Genomic DNA, 23152 nt, shown 5'->3' with positions numbered 1-23152 from the left:
AGACCAAAGTTTGCAACCAATGCTGTGACTGCTTCGGTGCTTCCAGTTAGTATCTTGAAATAACCGAAGGACGTCACGTCGCCGCTCAATGAGATTCCAAACTTCATTCCTTGCTCCTTCATGCGCTTGACGTAAGCGTATAAGCGCCGCAGGGTTCGCGGAAGCGGAAGGATGGGTCTGTCGGTTACAATAGAGCCTGTAGAGATCGACGATCCCTGAGGCATCAGGCAGTGATAGCTAACCGTCCAAACAATATCCGGCAAGATAGAGGGAAGCGGACTGTGGACTGTTTGCCAACAATACGAGAAAGAGCTGACAAATCTGCGGGAGAAGATTTAAGTCATGGGGATGCCGAGCCACAAAAGATGCCTGCAGGGATCAGCAACATAAAATTGAGCAGCCTAAGTCATCGAACCAGCCATGACGACAAACATGTCCGAATGGCATAGTGCTGAGGTTTAAAGGGCGCCACATATCAAGATAGTAAGATGGTCGCTAGGCTGATTGAGGGCTTTAATTTTCCGAATTGAACACCAAGGCTGCGAGGCAGATCTTCCTGCACTGTAGAAACCGCCACAAATAATGGATAACAGCCGTCACAGTTGGGTATGTTGTGGGGCCAGCCAAGGAATTTTACAATCGGGACAGGACATCGGGACAGGACATCGGGCCACACACGCAACAAGGCTCAACTACAGTTTGAAGGTGGCAAAGCACAGAGTCGCTATCAAAGTCCGCTTACCTCTTTGGGTTGAGAAGGACTAGTATGTACATAAGGTGGACCAGCCAAGCCAGCGGTGTGGTGAAGTGGGGTTCCAGACAATAACCTTAACAGAGATAGCTGAGGAATATGATGCTAAGATGCCTTATTAACAGGGATATCGGGACCACAAGATCAGAAGAGGCACTAAGGCATATAGTGGAGGAACTGGGTGATGGTAATAGCTGTCTAAACCCCCAGGGATGGTATGTTGGCCTAACAAGACCTACGTAGTTACTACCAACTGACTCAGTTAGCGCAACAGTAGTTGGGAGCTACCCTTCTAACTGGAGTAATGCTGTTTGAAATCAAGTAGCCTGATTAGCTACATAGGTAGACTGTTACTACTATTCTCACTATACTACCTACACTAGACTACTAATCTTAATTAGGGTAATGTAGAATGCAGAAATACCTATGGCATAACTAGGTAATGTCTGTTGGCAAAATCCATTGCAATCCTTAACTTTCATAAACATAATAAATAGCTTACAATATAAGAGTAAGGCTAATCTGATGAATTATATTATGTAGCGAATTATTTACCTACTATGAGAGTATAACACTCAACAGAATCATAGTTAAGCTCTAGGACATGTGAGCTTTCCCTTATGGAGCTAGTGGGAGACTGTGACATGGAGCCAATTCTTCTTGTGTTGCAGGGTTTTGCTAGCTTCACTGTTGTAGAATAAGGACATATAGGATTAAGGGCTTCTACATTTTTATCTTTAGTCGAACTTGTTTTCAGATCTCTAGCTTGGACTGTTGTCTAATAATGGTCGCACCAATGTGCTTGTAAATCAAGGGCCACTGACATCTCCTTTAGGATGTTGCTGAGCTATTGGCTTCTCCTCATCTATCCCATTAAAGCAGAAACACTTGAAAATGTCTTACTGATGTACAATATGTCCGCAATCCCGCATCATACGTTTGAGAGCCTACAATGACGTCCATATGATAGGTTAGCAGATGTTTGGGTTTCACTGAACATGATAAATAGATAGCTTGCTCAACTTGAGCTTTCTGATTGGTTACCAGGGGTATGGTTTTATTCTGCTTACCAAACTTACTGGGTGACAAGCATGCATTAGTGGACCCACTGATCCACACTTCCCGCACCCAGACAGACAACATGCTAAACCCAAAACCCTAATTAATGTCTAACTGCAAAAGTTGCCTGTTTTATACAATGCCGATCAAAATTCAAGTAACAAATCTTGAATGAAGCAGGAACTCTGGTTAGCTAGTAAGAGTAATGAGGTTCTGAAGAAGAGCTCCACAGTTGCCTAGAGCAAACCAGAACTATGCTATTATGGGTTGCTATCTCTGTCTTGTGACCTAATAGAGAGCATTACATGCAGGCATCACCTGGCTCAGAAAAAGCCACTCTGCTGGTTCTTATGGAAGGCTATTGTTTCTATAGTGCATAATAAACCCCAATAGCCTAGATGGTAAGGCTATATCTGCGTGACTAGACTTCCTTATGAGGTTTGTAGTGTTTAATTTTATTTAATAATCGATGTTCTCTTACTTATAATTGTATACACCATCCATGTGTAAACTCGCCTTTTTACCTTGCATGTCACACCTTATATAGACCTGCATTATTTTCACTGATCAATTTCAATGCCTTATGTCTCCAAGTGTCCGGCCCCACGTAGCTTGAGATATTTCTGTTTCTTGCTCAAGGAACTCGCTGAAACGGCAGGCTTTGGTGCAGATCCCCCCGTTTTTGCTGACATCGCCAAGATGTCAGGTCCATTTTGAGCACTGGGCGCAAACGATCCTGTCAGCAACTACATTAACGCGAAATATCGTCCACTAACACCGGATTTGGCAAAGGACCTATCCGCCCCATGGGGCTTGTTGATTGTTCGGGGTTCAGTAGTAGCCGCACTTCTCGGCCCAGGTGTGCAAGAGGTACTCAGGGTAGATGCGGTGGGCTTGTTAGGAGGAATCTAGCCGGTTGATTTATTTGCAGCGGACTTCAGTTTAGGAGAGAATGACCTCCAACTCTTAGAATAATTTCCAAGATTTATTTGATCTTTCTTTCCACCTTGCTTGAAACTCTACGCACGGATTGAACCGTCCTCTTGGCTTGACTTCCTGAAGTGCGTACGTATAATATTATTTCAGTTCCGAGCATACGGCTATACATACCTATGCTAACATGGTATTTCTGTAAAGGCTCAGATAATCCATATGTACAGCAGATTTCCAATGCATTTTAAATTGTAAAGCACCTGTAACAGCTGAGTATATCCGCCCGGCATCATCCATCCACAATCTATTCCATGTAAGATGCACATTTGAGCAACTGTGTGACCAACAACTACCATTAAGCTAAAAGGTGCTTTGCCAGGAACTCCACAATCTTTGGTCCTGTCTCCGACGCATCATCATACAGGTCAAAATGAGACTTCCCCTCACAACGAACAACTTCTTTGGTTCCTGAGCGCGATTATACGCCTCCTCAGCAAAATGCAGCGTCTCTGCTTTTTCGCCACCGATGACCAGAATGGGACGCGGGGAAATAAGTTGTTGAACGCGAACGAGTCGTAGTTCACCATGAGATCAAAGCTCTTTGGGTGGACTCGTCCAGTGCTCCGTTCGTGGAAACCACGCGAGGTCTTGTAGTAGGAGGTACCTTCGCGCATGAAGCTGTTCAGTTCCGGGGGACATTCGGCTGGCGAGTTGGGGAGGAGCGAGATGGCATCAACGTGTTTCCCAGTGGCCATGGAGGTACGCGTTGTGGCACTGAACGCTAGAGCGCCAGCAATAGCCTCTGGGTTGAACTTGTCGTCTCTGTTCGGACCGTTATGGCGGACCGCGTACCCCACGCAGAATGGCACGACAGGTACAACGGCTTTGATGCGCACATCGGCCTGGGCGGCATTGCAAACGTAACCACCACCGCCGCAGAGACCGATCGCACCAATGCGCTCGGGGTCAACTTTACCCGTAAGGGTAGAAAAGATAGCTCACGGCGCTTTTGAAGTCCTCTACCCGTTGGAAGGGATTCTCGAGCCCACGAGGCTCGCCGCCGCTCTCGCCCTGGAAGGCCGCGTCAAATGCAAGAGCATAGAAGCCCTCTTTGCAGAGGTACTTGGCATATAAAGAAGCCACCTGCTCCTTCACACCGGTGTAGGGATGGCCGATAACGACAGCAGCGCCGTGGCGGTCAGGAGATCCCGGAGCTGGGGCATAGAAGTCACCGACGACATTGAGGCCGTTGGAAGGGAAATTGACCTTTGTAAAGCTCATTATGATAAAGGATGGTGTAAATTGTAGGAACTCAGATGGTTGATGAAGGTACGAACTTTTGAAGCAGTTAATTGCTTGCGGTATTTCTATGTTCACTGCGTGTTGAAGGGAACATAGTGGCTGACGAAAATAGATTCAACTATATCTATATAAAACGTGCGCACAAATGTTAACTCCGAATTTTCATGGGTGGCTGACACAGACGATTCCGAAAAGCTTCGGACTGCGCTGGATTTGTCTAGACAAGCAGCCAACCTTTGCAATCACAGATCACGGACCAACTGAGACTGTGTTCCCTTCTGTGGCCATGGATACTCTCTGAAGTTATCAAGAGGGGCATAAGCAACGTGCATGACATGGGTCGTGTCATGCGTCACTCGTATGCTGGTTCCATCAACCTTCCCATATTTTCGACACAATTTCCAAACCTTCATCATGAGCTCCTGTAATGACAGGTAATAGTGCTCTAACTGACTTGATTAATGTTCTGTAACTTGTAATCGCCCGTACAGGGGCATCCTTTCAATCATGTGGAGATTTTGTCATTATCGACCTAAGATGCCCCTGGAAGATCACATTGATTATCCTCAGAGCACAGATAGCTCCTATTAACGCCCCCTCTGAACAGGAATTCATTAGGAAATGATCTTGACTAAAGTAAAGAACTCTTCCCTTCCCACATTCCTAATGCTGTTGTCACCCGAGCACTGTTATTAGGCATCTTGCCAACGTCCACTTACTCAAGAGCTTGGTGGCCCCTCACATAAGGCGTGGACGTCCACGCTGCCTTACAGCTCGCAAATGTGAGGTTAGCGCAAAAAGGCTGCCAATCAAACTGCCAAAGAGCGCAATGCAGACCTACAGGACGCCCATATTTACTTCATCTCGTGAGCCATGAAAGAAATTAAAGCGCTAGAGACGCGCTACATCCATGCACTTTGACTATGTCCTCATGACACGACAGAGCGTACCGTGGGTCCAAGCAAGCCATAATCCATAAAGGTAGATGTGGAGGCAACGAGACCCGGGCTGAAACCTTTCAGGATCGCGCAAAGGATCATCAAATCATCGAAATTCTGGGTTTAGCTGTCTTATCTACGTTAACTATGAACGGATCTAATCAATTGTGTCAGCGATGACGTTGCTTTGCGCAGGGCAGGGAGCATAGAAATACCACGGGAATGCTTCCCAACAACTATCTCTATACCTTCACCAACCACCTAAGTCCTTTACCGTCTGCCATCCATTTTTCAGAATGAGTTTCACCAAGGTCAGCTTTCCCTCCAATGGTGTCATCGTCGTCGGTGACTTCTATGCTCCGGCTCCTGGAACTCCGAACCGTCGCGGCGGTGTAGTTGTTACATTAGCTGTTGCTATGCAATCAGTCAACCCATCATACATAGTTAACTAACGTATTGGTATAATGTGGACAAATAGTCCGAGAGCTCTCCGCCATTGGCTGCATATGCTCTAGAGGTCAAATGTGCACTAAGAAATCTGCTGTAAGTATGAGTTATTAGAGTCTTCAAAGCAATACCGCACATCAGCATAGGTATCTCTATTATATATAATTAATGTCAAACTGGTGCCGTCAGAACTAAATTGGCCAGACCGCTTTTTTCCCCTTTTCTTTAACCTAAGGCCATATGACGCGCGATAGGTTCAGGAGGCTGATATACAGCTTTTGAACAACTTTCAATAGGCTAAGATAGATAAGGCAAAAGTTCAAGCAACTCGAGATCAAACCAAGTGACCACAAAACTATTGTTGTTCCAGTATCTGAAGTTGTTGAAAATTGGCTCCTCCCACAGTCCACGGCTGATGCAGGCAAACGCGGTTACCAGCCCGCTTTCCGGTTTAAAAAAGCTGTTGTGTGCTCGCATTATGTATTCATTCCTATTATCTCAAGAGATCTCATATAATTCTTATTTGTATGTGGCTCTAAAGCTTCATTTGCGACGTGGTGTTTTTGGGTTGAAATCAAGTGGGAGGCGGTGTCGGCAGCTGGCATGGGATAAGTCAACACAGAACCTTAGTTCTGAGCTCGCTTGTTGTACTCCTCATCAGTGACCTTGTCATGCCACTTCGTCTCGCCGATGCCAACGACAAAGTGGGTCATAATTGAATTGTTATCGGCGCCGTGCCAATGCGTAGTTCCCGCAGGAGCCCAGATGACATCGCCAGCCTTGATACGACGGGCCACTCCTCCCTTGTCACAGATCCAGCCAGTACCGGAAGAAACATGAATCATTTGTCCACCCTCATGAGTGTGCCAGTTTGTCCTGGCACACGGAGTGAACGTGACATTCGCCAAAGCAGCATTGGAGTCCATGCTTATGAGGTCCAGGTAGACTTCACCAGTGAAAGTAGACGTCGGCTTGAGAACATTGTGCTCGGAGTTCTGTGCTCCAGAAAAGATAATCGATTCCGGCATTTTGCATGCAGCTTTGTTGGAAGTGGCCAAACGACGATATTTGCAGAAAACGATGGCGATATTATTTTCGAAGAACCTAACGATTCCAGGTCAGAGAAAGGAGCTTGCGTTTTGATGTCTAGCACCATGCTTTACCTAATGAGGACGTGATATGTCTGGACGTAACAGAGAGGGGGAGGTATGAAAAGAGCACAACCTTTCGGTAAATCTTGCTTCGACGGCCTATCTGCAAAATATATAGATCAGCGACTCCGCCGATATAAACTAGTGGCAGAAAAAGACTGCCGTTTAACCGCGATGGTATTGATGTCATTGAAAAGTTTCAGGGATAGAACGTCCAATCCAGGTCGATCAATTGACAAATCACGGCTACTGCCGCCTTCGTCATAAAATTCCCATGGAACCACCTATCCCATAGCCAATGATGTATTGAGCAGCCCTGGGGCGTTGTCAGCCAGTGGAGTCGGGCGGAATCTAATATGTACGGAGTTATAACAAATTCCGGGGGATGACAAGGATGACAGTACTCTTAAACCGAAGTGGGCGGTAAGTGTGTCATCATGTTAACTAGTGTTGGGAGTTCATGAGTAGAAACCTAAGAAATTTTGTGGTACAATGTAAAACCGTATCAAACCGCAAAGCCGAAGGTCCGAAGATTTTCGGGTAAGCAAATAAGATGACTAGACAAGATTGACAGGTCAGTCACCCCGACTATAGGCCGTTTGTTCGCTCATTTTGTTCTGAACCCACCCCATGCCAGTTTCGCGCACCATTCAAAAATTATTCACGGAATGGAAAACCGCGTATACACCATCCCCGGAGGTGCCAGCGGCGTTGGTCTAGCAGTTGTCCAACTTCTTTAACTTTAAGCTCGCGGAGTTAAGGTGTCGATTGGGGACGTATCAAGGGAGAATCTTGCCAAGGTTGAAGAACAGCTGGGCTCTGACAACCTCTATTCCTCTTTCTGTGACGCGTCAGACCATGCGTCAGTACAGTCATGGATTCAAGCGACTGACAACAAGTTTGGTCGACCGGATGGTGTTGCTAATGTTGCCGGTTCCGCTCCCAAATGCACATCCTACGATAGTCGAGTCATGAGTCAGGACAACTATGATTGGGAACGCATAATTCGGATCAACATTACCGGAACGATGTATCCAATGAAGGAGGAGGTGAAACATATGCCTAATGGTGGAAGCATTGCGAATGTTGCGTCCTAGGCTTCTGAGAGACCAGGTTGATACGGCCCCGGCAATTTCAATGAAGATGACACTGACCAGGGATTTGATACTTTTCTCGAAAGGTGTATTAGCCATGTAGGTGCAAGGAAACAGAGTGCAGAAGGACACTTTCGCAATAAGGCATCAGCATAGTCAGGCTGCGGGTCAAGATCGGAATCCACGATTCGCTTTTTCGTGGATAACCAGGAGAGAAAGTCAAAGTGCACCATGGAATTTAAAGGAACTTGATTCTAACCAGCTGAAAAGTTGAAGTTTCAATATCTGTCCCAAGTTCGTTGAGCATCGGCACTTACATTCCTTCGCCAAAATCGCGAAGGATACTCTCTACATAACCTCCAGCACCGCTGATTTGTGATAAACGCAATCGCACGGTGGACGGCAAGAAAGTCGTTGAAATGGTGGGTCGATGATAGGGTTAGGTCTCAAGGTCAATGATGTTCGATCATAGGTAGCTGCCCTCCACAATCCCACCAACGTGTATCAATCAGGTTCTACTCCTATTCAGACCTCAACCTCGATTCAACCAAACACCAAACCCCTCCCCATCCACATTAAGTATCTACAAGTTCCTCCTAAAGAAAGCCGCAATCCTGTCAAACGGGATCAACTCCACCCGATCATAAAGATCCACATGCCCGGCCCCAGGAACCCACAACAACTCCTTCGGCTCGCCGGCCCTAGCGAACGCATCCTCACTAAACTCCCTGGAATGTGCCTGATCCCCGGAGATAAACAACAACGGCCTAGGCGCAATAACATCCAAATCCTCCAAGGGGTAGAAATTCATAAACTTCAAACTACTCGTCAGCGTCGGGTGAGTCGTCAATTCCGGCATCGACCCCGGTGGCGTGACCTCCCCACGCACCGTGCGGTAGAAATCATAGAACTCGCGTTCCACGGCGGAAGCGTTGGGCGTGAGCACATTCAGCGTTCCGCCAGTGTACTCGACGGGACCGGTATGCTGATACTCAGGCCAGCGCTGCAGCGCTGCTTCCGCGACGGCGGCTTGTCGCTGGGTGAGGTTCTGCGAGTGGCGCAGGCCGTGACGGCTCACGCCGCCCATGTCGTACATGCTGGCTGTGACGATGGCTTTGATGCGCGGGTCGATCTTGGCGGCGCTGAGGACGAAGCTTCCGCTGCCGCAGATGCCGATGGCCCCGATGCGGTTGCGGTTGACCGAGGCAGAGGGGATCTGGGGATGGTTGTGATGGTGGTGGCGTTGCTGCCGAGGTAGTCGACCGCGGCGCTGAAAGCCTCGGCGTAGAGGTCTGGGGAGACGGCGTTGCGCGGTTCGCCGGAGCTGCCACCCCAGAAGGGGAGATCGATGGAGAGCGTGATGAAGCCTTGTTCGGCCATTTTGGTCGCGTAGAGGTTCGCACTTTGCTCTTTCACGGCGCCCATGGGGTGGCTGACGATGATGGCTGGGGCTGGGGTGGATGTGATGTTCTTGGGGATGAAGAGGTTACCCGCGATAGTGGTTTGGTATGCGGTTGGGAAGGTGACAGGCTGGAGGGTCACCAGGTTACTGCGGTAGAAGTTGTCGGCGCCGTAGGAGAGGTTCTGGGCCGCCGTGCATATTGTATGCAGGATTGAGGCGAGGGTGAGCGCAGTTGTTAGCGTCATGGTCATAGTATTATGAGAGTTGACAATGGATTGATGTGATGCTTTCTCGTCAGGTCATGCAGGTCAGCTCAGAGACTTTATAGTTCATGATCTCTGAAAGATAGCAACGATAGCCCGGTTGGAAGTGATAATCGTCAGGGGCATTGCCGTCATGCCAAAGACCCGAGAACGAGATCATTTCTCGGCCTCCGTCATCCCAATGCAAGTTGCTTACGCGTGGGGCGTAAGCTACCCAATTCAAGAGTCTGATATCACCGGCTGTTTGTTTGTCCGTCTTTCTCATTGTTCATACACTAAAGCTTTTGAATCGCCTTTGTTCCAGGGACTTCTCGACTGCTTCCCCACTTCTGAAGCACATAAAAGGCATGCTCCGATGACCCATGCCGTTCTGTCCTTCCATGACAACCGACGTTCCTCCTTTATCATCATGCCCCCCTACGTATAACACCGGCCCGGTGGATTGCTCCCAGGACGTGGACTGCAGCGCCTTGGCAGGCCAAACCGCCATAGTGACAGGCGGTGCCAATGGCCATGGTGAAGCCTATGTCCGGGCCCTCGTTGCAGCCGGGTATGCCTCCCTCCCGCCTCTTGCTTTTACCTGCAACTAACCGCAAGTCCAAATTTCACAGAGTCTACGTCTGTATCGGCGACATCCCATCCCATTCCCTAACACTGCCGTCAGCCCACCCTAAATAACCTCCCAAGTACAAAATCCGTCCCCTGCTCAACCGGATTCACTACATCATCGCCAACGCCGGCATTCACCGCGTCGATGAAATCTTCCAGCCGGGACCGCAAACCACCCCCTAACCGAACCTGACCTAAGCATCATCGACATCAACATTAAAGGCACTGTACTGCGGTGAGTGTGGCACGTCGAGGAAGGCGGTGCCGGAGCTGATGAGGATCAAGCACGTATCTTCCTACTCTGCGGTGGGTATGGCTCCTCTGGCGGATGAAACAGTGCATGGCTAGTTTGGCTGTGGAGAGGGGACCTGTGAGTGGGCGATGCCTGCACCTCCGCCGTCAGCAACTTGCATCCACCAATAACCCACACCATGTCTCGACACGAACCCCCTGCGATGAACCCTATAGCTGCTGCGTCAAATACTGTCACTCTAGGACCAATGCCGCAGCGAGAACATCTCTGGAAGCTAGAAGACGATTGGACGGGGGTCATCGACCGAACTCGCCGCCGCCAGCTGCAAAACCGCCTGAATCAACGAGCCTATCGTATGTCCTTCCGTCCTTATCCCCAGAACAGATGACCGGCCTGACCGTTCCAATCAGGCCAGAAACAAAAAGCTGCTACGGGAGATCCATCATACTCATTTTCTTCTTCTCCATCCAACACTCACACTTTAATTCCGCATTCCTCCTCTAGCATTGACCCCACTGCATCAGAGGAAGACGAAGATCTCCGCTGCCATTTCGCCCCCCATAACGCCCGTCACATCCGCCATGCCTTCACCATCCTCGCCACTCAAAGCTACCTCACCAACTCCCCTCGCCTCGAACACCTTCTCAGTCTCTTCCGCCTGAATGTCCACCGCGCCATTAACGAGAATATCCGCATTCTGTGCATGACCCCCGCCTGGCTCCAACCCGACGATGCCCTCTCCATCTTCAACTACCACAGCAACAACAACCTGCCACCACCCACCAGCAGAAGCTCGGAAGAGATCTCGATCCCGAATGTAGATATATCAACCCTCCCCGAAAGTCTCCGACCCACGGCCCTGCAGCGCCTCATCCCGCATCACCCCTGGCTCGACTTCTTCCCGATGCCGGAAATGCGGGATCGGTTGATCGTGGCGGCGGCCACGGGGCAGTTGGATGAGGATGAGCTGTGTCGGGATCTCATGGCGTTTTGGGATACCAGGAACTCCGGCGCGACGTTGGTGGTGTGGGGGTGCCGTGGGATCCATGGAATTGGGAGGTCACGGAGGAGTTTGTGAAGAAGTGGAGGTGGGCGGTTATGGGGTTGGGAGGGTTGGTGAGGAGTACGAATTATTGGAGGGGAAGGAGGGGGAGGGAGTGTTGAGGTTTTAGTGTAGCTGTAGGGTTTCACTCATGTAGGAGGGGGTGGTGTTAGAGAGATCGCTATAGTGGATTACGATGCGTCTCTAAGTTTAGGCAGTAATTTCTGATTACAGCTTTTACTGGTTGTATTAACGCTCGCCCGTAAGATTTCCGCGCTCTAGCTGCCAGAGACCCGACGGCAAACCATATGACAAACACCGTCGTTCCGCGCGCGCCGAATACGCAGCCAGGCTTGAAGTCTTTGGTTATATAATTATATTTGCCGCACTTTGATAGCTCTTGGGCAAGAATCCTGCTGATCACCACTGAGAGGCTCTTCCATGGTAATGAGCATTTTTCTGTGGAATCTTCCTGTATTCTGCGTGTTTCTCTTGACTCTTGCTGCGAAGGGGCAGTACTGGGTCGGAGAAACGCCGTAGCGCAAGTCCGAAGGGGAAGGGGCAGGCATGCTCAAGCAGCTGTTGCAGCGCTGCTAACGCATCTGGAGTTCCTAAGTAGTGTATTACCACTAAAAAGGGGAAGGCTGTCCAACTCTAATAGGTGTTGCAGTAAACCTAAGACGTCCGCAGTTATTAAACGGCATGCTTCTGTTATAAGGAATGCGACCATCGGGGCTACGAACTGCTCGAAGAGTTGCTGCGGTAAACCAAAGGCCGAGTGGACCAGCCGGCTGCTGCAGTAAGCCCAGCCCACCCTCCGGTGCCTTGCCGGGAGAAAACCCCTACAAACCCGGCACTTACTCAGGCAGTCGCTGCAGAAAATCAGCGTTCTCTGCATGTGCCGTCGCCAAAGGAAAACCTAGTGATTCCATAGAGGTCATCCCGAGCACCGCTATCCCTGACCTCGAAAGTGTCTTTCGAGCAAGGAGCCTATCATCTTGAGCATATCTGGAAATGGCATGCACCGCGTGCGAAGCCAACACTGCAATCAGTCCAGAATCCCAAAACCAGCTTGGTGCTCTCGCGGACGAGACTCCACCTTAACGTCGGTATTCAGTCACTCGACGAGGCGAGTAGGTACTTGGAGAAGACTACCAAGCTCAAGTATAAAAGGGTCATAGACCAAGGATCACAGGTGGACATTGTCGTCCCTAATGCCTCCGAGTTTGTGAAGCAAGACTGGCCTCGTGGCGTGACCAGGATGACTCTCGTGGATAAGCAAACTGTGAATGTCACTTTTAACGCAAAAATACTCGGAGTAAGATATCTGCTGGAGCATGGCTGGGTTAGAGTGCATGAGCTACTGATTAGGTACACAAAGCGCTACCCAGGGACCCAAATTGATGGTGTCAGTAGGTGCAAAAGTTCGAAGCAGACATGTGAAAGCCCAAGGAAAGGATCAGAGGACACGCACTGTTGACAATATCTAGCTATCAGAGTAGAGGTCTCAGTCAATAACCCATGCACGACCTAAGATTGGACGCATCTTTGGAGAGTGTTCCAGCCTCGACAGGCGCTGCCCGCTCTACAAATCGGGTGCTTACACCCGGAGACTGATCCGGTTAGAGATACAAGTGAGTTCATACTTAGATCCTGGATGAACATAACCACTAACAGATTCAAGTTAAGGATCTCTAGGCATCAAAAACGGAAATTGGCATTATCGGCGCAGGAGTCATTGAGCCGAGCATGGGCGCTTGCCGAGGCAGGTTATTCAGTGACTATTGTTGCGCGAGAGCTCCTGGGTGACAATTCTCAAAACTGGGTGACTCCTTGGTATGAATTTAACATTCCTTTTCATTGATATACTGCAAAATTCATGAATGAGAATGTTCATCCAGGACACATTAGATGAGGGATTGGGAGTATTCCATTGATTTAAATAAACACTAAACATGGCAAGTAAAGAACAGAAGAGCTCTCTTAGCAATTTAACAGGTAAAGGAGAACTGTACTCTATACTTGGCGCTTTACATACAGTATTCATCCCAGAACCTTGAAATCAACAACCAATACCTTTTTGGGTCCTGTTGTATATACGCCACATGCCCCGACCCACTGAACTTGCCCAGTTTGATTCTCCTATATCCTTTGGCCTCAGCTTCGCGCGAATGCGACTCGACGTCCTGTTCGCTAATCAAGGGTCTGAGTCTGAGTAAATATACAGTCGTGCACTATTTATGGGGATATATTCCAGTGTATTAAACACTCTTTGCCCCCGCGCAGGGAGCACTTCCATCCTAAACAGACTTGGCACCCCAAAATACAGCAGAATAATGACAGCAGCAACTAGTTTTGCGAGGAACTTAGGTAGGAATGCAAACCCCATCACCACTCCAGCCGTCCATCGCGAAGCCTCACGAATGAAAGAGTCTCCGCCAGGGGTTGAATCAAGAATGAGTCCTTGGACTGGCATTGCACTGATGGGATGACCTGTGCTGCGTTGCAATGAGTGCCAGACCAAAGAACATGCCTCTAGGTTAACGGCACTGCTATTTGAGAAAGCATGCATCAGGATGCGAGTTTGCAACCCTCTCCTACGCCTGACGCCTTTCTGGGATTCCGAGGCAATACCTGATGCAGAACTACCCAGCGGCTATAATTCCTTTAGAATCAACTCCCTCACGTTCGCCATGTTGGTCTTCCGGCCAGTGAAGAAAGTCTTCATAGTCCTCACCATGACAATGATGATTTGTGCCAACGGGTATAGTTGTCTATATCCCTGGTAAGTACTTAAAAACCAGACGTGTGTGCGCATCGGCCCATGTGTACAACACGACTGTTGTGGGGTCGCGTGCACTGCCGCTGTTGTCGTGAATATGCTATGGATATTGTCGCCCGCTCAAGGGACTGCATAAGCAGTTCAAATGCCAGTTAATTGCTCTCTATGATTCCTTACTCTCGTTCATCTTCACGCTCCTGGTCGCGCCCCGGTGTGCCTTGCCGCTCGTGTGAGATATCACAGGACATTGTTTTGCAATTTATAAGCTGAAATTAGGAGTGGTTGGATGAAACTTAGAATCGAAGTCCCTTTTTCTAGTTCTAGCCACGAACATGCACTGCACACAGACGCTGGTGCAATAAAACCTTAAGGCACAGACGGTATCTTAAGCGAGCTGGCGTTAGAGAACACCATATCACACGACGGAGCCGCGATAGGGAGATGAATTATGTGTTAATTGTCAAAACAATCAGGCCCACTAGTGCGGTAACTGTCCACCTCGAAGCTTGAGCGTAGGCTGATCAAAGTTGTCGTTGTTGAAAATTGCATCGGCGAGGGAGGATGGCTGGCATAGGCTGTCATAGATATTAAAAGCGGGCCGATACCGCGTTGCATAGAGCTGCCGTGCGGCCTCTAGTCCTCCCAAATGGCTAGCATCTCGATGTATACCTCGTTGCTCTGAAGCTTGCTCTGAGGTTTCAACGAAAATCGTCAAATCCCAACCATCACGCAGCTCTGGTCGCTGGAGGAAGGTGCCATCCACAAGGAGTATAGCATCATTTGCGGCGAGGTGCGGTCGTTGTTCAATAGGCTCATCCTTATCAAGGTCAAACGATGCCGTGCGATAACGTCGATCACCATCTGGTCCTAACGGGGAGAGGAGAAGGGTGTTGATAGCTGGAAGATCACGCGCATCATAGTAATAACCCTCAGCGGAGAAACGGCCGCGCGCATAGCGTTCGACCTTGGGTCTATGAAATCCGTCGATTGAAGTACGAATAACGTTCCTTCCTTTGACTGAGAGGATCTTTGAAAGCTCGTCGGCAAGCGTAGTTTTCCCAGATGCTGTTCGCCCGTCGATTGCGACGCGAGTTGGAGAAGATTGGTTGATGCCTAAGATCAAAGATGCGAGCTCTTCAAGAGTGGCAGCCCTTTGCGCAGATGCCATTGCCAAGGTCCTTGGCTAATAGTAACAGATTTCCGTGTTCGGGGATGCTGTCAGGGAGAGGTGGCCTAGTCATGTTTAGAACTAATTTCGGAAGCGGTGAGAACGGTGGGATATAGCCCTGAATATGCGCTATATTTAGAGTTTGCACAATGTTCTGCATAGAAGCTAACAAGAAGTAGAGTATGTTAGAACAGAGAGCGATAAATCACCGCCTGGACAGTTCCTAATGTCAACTATCCCATTTAGGCTGACTCGCCGACGTAGGTATGTGCTGTGTGCCTAATCGCTAACAATCAATAATCTTACCAGTAATCAACCCCTGCTAAATGGTTGGTGTTTGCAGGGCTGACAGAAAATGGACTTTGATGTCTGTTGATAATTAGACTTTTACCACGTGTATAGTGACGGAGGCGACAGTAAATATATAAGACGCTAATCGTACCAAGTAGAATATATAGATATCTACAATACCCATATAAGTAATACTATAATCAGAATTATTATCCATGGATAGATATAATATACTAATAATAAGTAACTTACTTATTGAAGTAACTTACTAAATACTACGTAGATACAGTTATTTATCCGAGCAACCCGATAGATATTACATTCAGCTATGGTTGCGTTAAGGTCCCGAATTTAAGTCCGAGATTCGAGAGTGGAGTATCGGGGATAATATTTGACCATGAGTACCTCACGGAGCTGCACTCACTTCATCGAAAGAGACCTCCGAGTCTTCTAACGAGGTCTTTTGCGCCTCTATGCTTTAAATGCGTCTCGGTTTCATCGCATCAAAGATGTGGAATTCATTCCTCAAAAGTGGCTGGCGACAGTTTTCATCATTAACAAACCTGCCCACACGATGATAATCGTCGACAACCTTTGGTCTCTGGCCGTCGCCTCTGGGTTACTGGCCATATTCCTCAATATACTGTGGGGGCGATTCAAAGAATACCAAGGACGCAAAGCCCATGGCTGCGGCGTTATCCCATCCTATCCCCAATGGGATCGCATTTTCGGCCTCGATCTCGCCTTGAGCCAAATGAAGGCCCTTCGTGGAGACACTTTTATCCCATGGCTGGCAGCTATGCATGAAGGCCAACCGAGCACATTCAAGATCCGTTTTCTCGGAAAACGCCAAATTTACACCACCGAGACGGATAACCTTAAGGCTATGACAGCGATCAACTGGAAAGATTTTGGCATCAGTCCTCTCCGACGCAGTACGAAAGCTTTCCACCCGTTCGCAGACAAAGGTGTCAACACCGTTGACGGGGACGACTGGGTGTTCAGCCGTTTCCTCATCAAGCCGTTCTTCAATCGCGATGTTTATACGAACACTGATCGGATCAGGCCGTATGTGGACTCGTTATTGTCTCTATTGCCGCCGGACGGAGAGACATTCAACATCCAGCCCCTGCTCCAGCGATGGGTAAGTCGCGCTTGCAAAAAAAGCAATTTGAACGTTCATTATAATGCTCATACGAACATAGTTCCTGGATTTGACCACTGATTTCATCCTTGGCGAGCCTATGGGGGCCCTCAATCATCCAGCCAAGGCCAAAATCACATGGGCCATGCTGGATGTTCTTCGTGGCAGTCGCCAGCGTATGCAGGTCGTTCGCATGATCAAGTGGTTCAACTGGGACTGGTGGCTGAAGGCAGTATACGAGGTTCATGCCTTTGTCGACACACATATCACAGCGACTTACAAAGAAATCGAAACCCGCAAGGCACGCATCGCTGCTGGAGAGAAAGTAGGCCCTGAGCGGGAAGACCTTCTATGGTACATGGCATCACACGACTCCGACTACGAAGACCTGCGGTCTCAATTGGCCCTGCTGCTGGTCCCGAACAACGACACAACTTCGATCTTCATCAGTAATGCCCTCTGGCACTTGGCTCGTCACCCGGATGCGTGGGCAAGATGTCGTGAGGAGGTACTGACATCAGTTCAAGGGGGTGAGGACGAAGCGGCTGGTCAACTCAGCTTCTCCACTCTCAGAGGCTTGAAGTTTCTCAATGCTTGTCTTGATGAGACTCTGCGACTAAACCCAAACAACGTCACCCAAGTCCGTATCTGCATGAACGACACGACCCTCCCACGTGGCGGAGGCAAAGACGGCCAGTACCCCATCTTCGTCCGCAAAGGTGACATGGTCCAAGTCACCAAGACAGTACAGCAGCGCAATCGGGAATACTGGGGTGAAGACGCAGACGATTTTCGTCCTGAGCGCTTCCTTGAGCTGAAGCCCTTTTGGGAGTTCGTGCCTTTCAGCGGTGGTCCTAGAAGGTGCCCAGCACAGATGATGGTCATGACGGAGGCTGCATACATGTTGGCTCGTTTGGTAATGCGCTACGAGCGAATCGATTCCAGAGATGCGAATCCATATCATGCTATTATGCGGATTGGACCAAGTAACAAGACTGGTGTTTTGGTTGCCCTCCACAAAGCACGCGAAGGAAATTAGAATCGATGAACGACAGTCGACATGAGAATTACGTTAGCTGACACTTTAGAACATTAGCTTGACTGTTAGATGCCAAACTGATCCATGCCTTGCAACTCTTTATTGTTCATATATCCACGTTTCACTCGTTTCTAAATTCCTGCAACGGACCAGCACAACTTGGAAATCGAACGGAGACGATGCATTGACGCCTAGGAGCGAAGGCTATGTTCGACGATCGAAAGCGACGATATTGTGTCATCAAATCTCGGCAAGGGATTCGTAGCCTAGCTGTTGACACCAATAAGGGCTGTATGAAAATACCTGTATTGAGGAGGTTGAACTGGTCGGTGGGTGGCGAACGTTTAGTAGAGTGGGCTTTATGTCCGAGCCCCGAGTCCGGACCCGGGCCCGAGTCCGAGAGCAAGATGGAACAGCACCTCACTTCAGCAGCTTGCCGACCCCGCGCTTTCCCTCCGACCTTTCCAACATCATTGATGTCCGTTGACCGCGCATTCAATACCTGCAATTTGGACTGTCGTCAAGATGGCTGAGGACCAGAGCTTTGGCAGTAACCGGTCAGCATCTTCACCCGCTCGTCGGAGCCGCCGACCTGCGCAATCCTGCGACCCGTGCCGCCGCCGAAAAGTACGTTGCGATCTCAAATCGCCATGTTCAGCCTGTCAAGTCTCCAGAAACTCGGTGACGTGCATATATCAAGGAGGTCAGCAGCAACCTAGTCTCGCCCTGGAAGACCGTGGAAGCGAGGGCAATACTATCCAACAACAAGTTCCTCGCTCGCTCAGCATTGCCCCAAACAACAACATCGATCACCCTGCAAAAAGGCAACGAACAACGAATGAATCGGAGCGAATTCGGAGCGTAGAGCGTCGTGTACAGCAGCTTGAGCACTCGGTTGTACCAGAAGTCGATCCCCCGCAGCACAGCCTCAGCAGCAGCAGCAACAATCACCTCACGCTGCTGGCATTGTCTAATCGCCTCCAACACGTCGAGCAGCGGCTTGCTGAGCTCTCCCAAGCTCGTCCTGCGCCTTCAGCTGTCACGGGCGATAAGTCTCTAACAATTCCATCTGTCATCCCTCGACTTCGTCACAACCAGAAGAAGGTAAAACTGTTTCCTTCAAGCCACTGGCTGCACACTGCTGAGAAGGTATTGTTGAAGCTCCTTTCTAATGAACACCTTGACTGATTGAACATTGGCTGACGTGTCAATAGTTCAGAGTCAGCCATTTTGGAGACAGGGACGTTGAATTGACCTTCGTGGATACTAAGGCCGAGCTGGCCGATTCGGTGAATGAGATACGCAACTTGCGACTCACGATGAAAAATGAGCAGGCACCGCAGATGGATGACCCCGTTCCTCAACTTCTGAGTACAATGCCGGCTCGTTCCATCTGTGACCGACTAGTGAATCACTACATGCGGACTTTCGAGTTGATCTATCGTTGTTTTCACATTCCCACATTCTGGGCAGAATACGAACAATACTTCAGCCAGCCGCAGCCTGTAGTTACAAACTTTGCAATCAAGTTGGGTTTGGTGTTGGCCATTGGAAGCGTCTTCAGCAACGACGACGACAAAGTTCTACAGCGCGCGCGGCGTACTTGGATACAAGCTGCTCAATACTGGATGGTTGGACCGTCAGAGAAAACTACCAACAATCTTGATGGAATTCAAATTTTCTGTCTTCTATTGGTTTCGCGGCAGATAACATTAGTCGGCCGTTCACCGTGGCTGTCGGAAAGTGGTCTACTTCGGGTGGCTATGGCTATGGGCCTGCACCGAGATCCACAACTGTTTTCTCTGTCTCCTTTTCAAGCCGAGATACGAAGGAGGCTTTGGACAACAGTCCTAGAGCTCGTAATCCATGGTTCCATGGACTGTTCCATCCCTTTGCTTCTTTCTTCAAACGACTTTGACGATCATATGCCTCTTAATGTCAGCGATGCTGATTTAGATTTAGCCAGCAAACAGTCTCCATCTCCACAACCGTTGACAAGCTATACGGAATCGTCGATACAAATTCTCATGCGTCAGTCCCTGCCGTTACGACTTGAAGTTGTCAGGGCGGTCCAAAACGAGCGATTAGAGCACTCATACGAAATGGCCATTGAGCTAGCTACGAAACTTCAGACAGTTTGCCGTACTCTTGCAAGCTATTGTCGGTCGCATTGGTCGCAATTCCTAGGCATGCATCACGCTTTCCTTGATATGCAGATTCGTCGGTATATTCTGGTTCTGCATCGGCCTTTCATGCTACAAGCGCAAAAGGATCCCCGCTTCTATTATTCCCGGAGGGTTTGTCAGGAGTCTGCAATGATTATCGCCACTTATGCCGAGCGACTTCGGCTACCTGCAGACTCTCTTGATGATCTGTCCAAGTTGATGGTGATGAGCACAGGGTCATTTCGCGGACCTTTGAGCCTGGACGTAATTTCAGTCTTGGGCTTGGAGGTTGTGTCTCAGCTGGAGGAAACGGGTTCCGGTCCGTCATCTGCTTCGATTGGTCTCAACCACACATTGGTCCTTGATCCTCTCGCTGAACTGGCGCGCGGCCAGCGAGCGCCCATCATTCGACTTTTGGAACACATCAACGAACAACTACTGCAGATCGTAAAGTTGGGCCATCCTACGTTGAAACGCTACATCTTTCTTGCTGGCATTCTTTCCCAGATATACGCCATGGAACGCGGCCAACCCATTTTGTCTGCTGTGCTGAACACTGCAAAAGACAGCCTGAAGGAGTGTTACGATGTACTACAGTCCTACAGGGCCGCCAACACTCCCCGAGAAGTGTCGCAAGACGTGATCGATAATGGACTTCTTGACGGCCTGGATTTTGGCGCAATGGTGAGTACAAATTACGAAATATGCGCCTCTTACATAGCACTACTGACTGAAGTCAGGACTCCAACTACATGGACTTTTCGGCCTTTTTGGTTCCAACTATTTGATAGAGCAAGTTCACAGGACCATTTACGTTGCGAAATGAAGATCGTGATTAATTGAGGTTAATTCTTTCCATTCTGTTCTATGTTCGATCGTCTCTGTCTCGAAAGGGTTTGCTTACAAAGGCGAGGTATGACCTGTTGCTTGAAGCAACACTTGTGATGCATTATGCACCTTGTCCAGACTATCTGAGCGCCACGCTGAAAATCCATCAGGCCGCACGAGGACAAGACAAGCATCCCAAATTCGGAACGCATGCGTCTCATTCATCAAACAAAGGCTCTTTAAAGGAATACTGTGCTGGCGTGCTGCTTCTTCAAAACTGGCCAGTGCGATGGGCACCTGAAATTGGTCTCCGGCTGCTACTGCTTCTTTCTGCAGAAACGCGACCATGGTGAAGCCTTTCCCGAATCCATCGGAAATGGCGCTGCCGTCCGACAAAGCCACGTGCGGTACCCGCGAACCAGGAAAGGTAGTTGGGATGTAGTTGCGTGAGTCAAACTGTGGTGCTGCCTTTTCAACATCCACCTGCTCGTTCAGTACTGCCAGACTCGACTCGTAGCGGTGACCCATTTCAACGCCGAAGCTCTGGTTATGGTCATCGTTTTGCTGAATGTACTGATCGATTTCCTCACGCAGGGCTATGCCGCGCTCATCCATGGATTCGATGACGACCGGATCCAATTTCACAGCTGTTGAAAGCCCCATGAGTTTCATCATGTGGATTTTGCTCCAGTGTTGCATCAGCGCTGCCACAGGACGACGTTCCTGTTCGTATGTCTTCATCAAGTGAGTGCCACCCCAGCCTTGAACAGTGGCTGCGAGCTTCCAGCCAAGATCCCAAGCATCAGCAAGGCCCATATTCATTCCGTAGCCGCCGGAAGGAATTGTCTGATGACAAGCATCTCCGGCAAGGAAGACGCGCTGATGATTCCCGCTCCACGTTTCGGCGAGAGCTACTGTCGGCGTGAAGATGGAGGTTGCAGTGACTTCTTCAATAGAAATCGGGTAGGGTGAGCCCATACCGCCAAGGACCCGGGCGACTGTCTTCTCGGCGGTCACATCGTCTGCATTGTATTCAGAGCCTAAATAATCGTGGACTGTCCAGGTCTCCTTTCCGTCTTGCGCGATGATGGCGCCGCCGACAGAGCCGTTATTGGTTGTAGGGTCCATGGGAAAAAAGGTATGCCAAAACCGGCCCTGGCGATGGAGTCGCTCGAGATCCTTTGACTTGAAATGGGTCAAGGCCACGGCTCGATGCCTATCGTTGTTGGAGTTAGCTTTCAAGGAGACTTATTGTCTCTTTGAGCACATGGGCCACCGGAATACATAGCAGAACTCACATAGGCCCGCCTTCTAGCTCCGCGCCCAAACCTTTCCGCACCGCACTCCATGCGCCATCACATCCGACAACGTATGGGGAGCGAATCGTCTTGCGAATATTCGATGCTCGGTCATGGACATGAACCTCGACTGTATCCTCGTACTCCACTAGGCCTTCCACGGCCCACCCATAGCGAGTATCGATCAGTGGGTTCGCATCGCATTTCTCTCGAAGCCATGGCTCCATGATATTGCTTGGAATACGTGCCCAAGGCTCACGAGGCATCGTACCGTCGTTATTCAACGAGATATTTTGCCTGAACGCCTCAACGCTGGGCAGATCCCAGGTGGACAAAGACCCAGCGAAACCAAAGCCACTTGAGAAACGGACTGTGAAAGGCTCATCTTCTGCCACACCTACACAAACGTGCATTAGCGAATGAAATCTTCAATGTATTGCAAATCGGGTTTAGAACCTTTGGATCGTAGCTCATCTGCAATGCCTAGTTGACGGAAAATCTCCATCGTTCTAGCAATGACCAAATGCATCTTGGGGTACCTGTTGAATGTGGTTAGCACTCTGCAAGAGAAATGCCAGGCCCTTTCAAATCTTGAAAGGTGTACCGTACCTTGTGGCTTCAATGTTCTGCTCGATCAGAACACTACGCTGGCCATGGTGAGCCAACACCAAAGCCAGAACGAGGCCTACAGGCCCGCCTCCCGATATGAGAATAGTGCCCTTGGGCAGGATCTCGATTGTTCGGATCTCTTCCATGGTGCTGCGTTTGCTCGTTTGTCGGAAAAAATCTGTTGGTCGCAAGCAACAGAATATTTTAAACGTAGACTTGTCGTTTTCGCAATTATAACGACATGCTTGTTGCAAGATGCCACGGATCTCCTTGAATACCTATTGTCTTGCTCCGAGGCGGGTGTCGGGCCGAATAGCTTATGTCCGATCTGCAATTCTGCTCCGAGCTGATCGACAGAGTCGTCGGACACACACCGTCGGACCAGATCTAACACACTCACATCTCGCGGATTGTAGGTGATTTTTCTGCTTCTCCGATGAGAATATCCGACGAATGGTGTACGTCTGATTAATTTATATCGTCGCTCAGTCGCTCGTCTTCGCATCCAGAGCCGCCCTTCCCCCCATCCCCCCATCCCCCCAAAAAGTCTAAATCCGGTCACAACTGGCGGGTTTTTACTTTTA

General features: G+C 49.4%; 12 protein-coding genes across 12 annotated transcripts; 6 read left to right on the top strand and 6 right to left on the bottom strand.

Moving 5' to 3' along the window:
* Positions 1–3098: 3098 nt before the first annotated feature.
* P174DRAFT_457659 (alpha/beta hydrolase) lies at positions 3099–4024 on the bottom strand (the record flags this gene model as incomplete). The annotated part of the gene is made up of 3 exons (XM_024829573.1): positions 3099–3185; positions 3328–3702; positions 3746–4024. 3 exons carry the CDS (start codon positions 4022–4024, stop codon positions 3099–3101), a joined length of 741 nt encoding a protein of 246 aa, XP_024685515.1.
* A 1206-nt stretch (positions 4025–5230) lies between these two features.
* P174DRAFT_95183 (uncharacterized protein) lies at positions 5231–5511 on the top strand. The gene has a single exon (XM_024832497.1). It carries the CDS (start codon positions 5280–5282, stop codon positions 5433–5435), a length of 156 nt encoding a protein of 51 aa, XP_024685514.1. The 5' UTR covers positions 5231–5279; the 3' UTR covers positions 5436–5511.
* An 89-nt stretch (positions 5512–5600) lies between these two features.
* P174DRAFT_438727 (cupin domain-containing protein) lies at positions 5601–6678 on the bottom strand. Its single transcript, XM_024826610.1, has 2 exons — positions 6594–6678; positions 5601–6534 (listed from the first exon to the last, which is right to left on the bottom strand). The coding sequence occupies exon 2, from the start codon at positions 6456–6458 to the stop codon at positions 6057–6059; it is 402 nt and encodes a 133-aa protein (XP_024685513.1). The 5' UTR covers positions 6459–6534; positions 6594–6678; the 3' UTR covers positions 5601–6056.
* Positions 6679–6975: 297 nt separating this feature from the next.
* P174DRAFT_428418 (NAD(P)-binding protein) lies at positions 6976–7678 on the top strand (the record flags this gene model as incomplete). Its single annotated transcript, XM_024825510.1, has 3 exons — positions 6976–7004; positions 7156–7280; positions 7329–7678. The coding sequence occupies 3 exons, from the start codon at positions 6976–6978 to the stop codon at positions 7676–7678; spliced, it is 504 nt and encodes a 167-aa protein (XP_024685512.1).
* A 580-nt stretch (positions 7679–8258) lies between these two features.
* P174DRAFT_457657 (alpha/beta hydrolase) lies at positions 8259–9322 on the bottom strand (the record flags this gene model as incomplete). The annotated part of the gene is made up of 2 exons (XM_024829572.1): positions 8259–8835; positions 8877–9322. 2 exons carry the CDS (start codon positions 9320–9322, stop codon positions 8259–8261), a joined length of 1023 nt encoding a protein of 340 aa, XP_024685511.1.
* A 260-nt stretch (positions 9323–9582) lies between these two features.
* On the top strand, positions 9583–10132 carry P174DRAFT_448615 (uncharacterized protein; the record flags this gene model as incomplete). The annotated part of the gene is made up of 3 exons (XM_024828777.1): positions 9583–9890; positions 9952–9958; positions 10028–10132. The coding sequence occupies exons 1-3, from the start codon at positions 9703–9705 to the stop codon at positions 10130–10132; spliced, it is 300 nt and encodes a 99-aa protein (XP_024685510.1). The 5' UTR covers positions 9583–9702.
* A 317-nt stretch (positions 10133–10449) lies between these two features.
* P174DRAFT_457656 (bZIP transcription factor) lies at positions 10450–11366 on the top strand (the record flags this gene model as incomplete). The annotated part of the gene is made up of 3 exons (XM_024829571.1): positions 10450–10555; positions 10613–11226; positions 11262–11366. The coding sequence occupies 3 exons, from the start codon at positions 10450–10452 to the stop codon at positions 11364–11366; spliced, it is 825 nt and encodes a 274-aa protein (XP_024685509.1).
* A 1914-nt stretch (positions 11367–13280) lies between these two features.
* P174DRAFT_476038 (uncharacterized protein) lies at positions 13281–14160 on the bottom strand. Its single transcript, XM_024830662.1, has one exon. The coding sequence runs from the start codon at positions 13814–13816 to the stop codon at positions 13442–13444; it is 375 nt and encodes a 124-aa protein (XP_024685508.1). The 5' UTR covers positions 13817–14160; the 3' UTR covers positions 13281–13441.
* A 344-nt stretch (positions 14161–14504) lies between these two features.
* P174DRAFT_417908 (pantothenate kinase protein) lies at positions 14505–15194 on the bottom strand (the record flags this gene model as incomplete). Its single annotated transcript, XM_024824644.1, has 1 exon — positions 14505–15194. The coding sequence occupies one exon, from the start codon at positions 15192–15194 to the stop codon at positions 14505–14507; it is 690 nt and encodes a 229-aa protein (XP_024685507.1).
* An 832-nt stretch (positions 15195–16026) lies between these two features.
* P174DRAFT_448612 (putative monooxygenase) lies at positions 16027–17972 on the top strand. The gene is made up of 2 exons (XM_024828776.1): positions 16027–16629; positions 16691–17972. The coding sequence occupies exons 1-2, from the start codon at positions 16060–16062 to the stop codon at positions 17666–17668; spliced, it is 1548 nt and encodes a 515-aa protein (XP_024685506.1). The 5' UTR covers positions 16027–16059; the 3' UTR covers positions 17669–17972.
* A 221-nt stretch (positions 17973–18193) lies between these two features.
* P174DRAFT_457654 (putative transcription factor) lies at positions 18194–20621 on the top strand (the record flags this gene model as incomplete). The annotated part of the gene is made up of 3 exons (XM_024829570.1): positions 18194–18817; positions 18883–20517; positions 20574–20621. 3 exons carry the CDS (start codon positions 18194–18196, stop codon positions 20619–20621), a joined length of 2307 nt encoding a protein of 768 aa, XP_024685505.1.
* Positions 20622–20670: 49 nt separating this feature from the next.
* Positions 20671–22783, bottom strand: P174DRAFT_401819 (putative monooxygenase). The gene is made up of 4 exons (XM_024823937.1): positions 22569–22783; positions 22416–22498; positions 21960–22356; positions 20671–21877 (listed from the first exon to the last, which is right to left on the bottom strand). Exons 1-4 carry the CDS (start codon positions 22712–22714, stop codon positions 20734–20736), a joined length of 1770 nt encoding a protein of 589 aa, XP_024685504.1. The 5' UTR covers positions 22715–22783; the 3' UTR covers positions 20671–20733.
* Positions 22784–23152: the final 369 nt, after the last annotated feature.

Source organism: Aspergillus novofumigatus, assembly GCF_002847465.1.
Source record: "Aspergillus novofumigatus IBT 16806 chromosome Unknown P174scaffold_2, whole genome shotgun sequence".
NCBI lineage: Eukaryota > Fungi > Ascomycota > Eurotiomycetes > Eurotiales > Aspergillaceae > Aspergillus > Aspergillus novofumigatus.
Note: the sequence above shows the minus strand (reverse complement) of the source record. Positions and strands in the feature narration are given on the sequence as shown.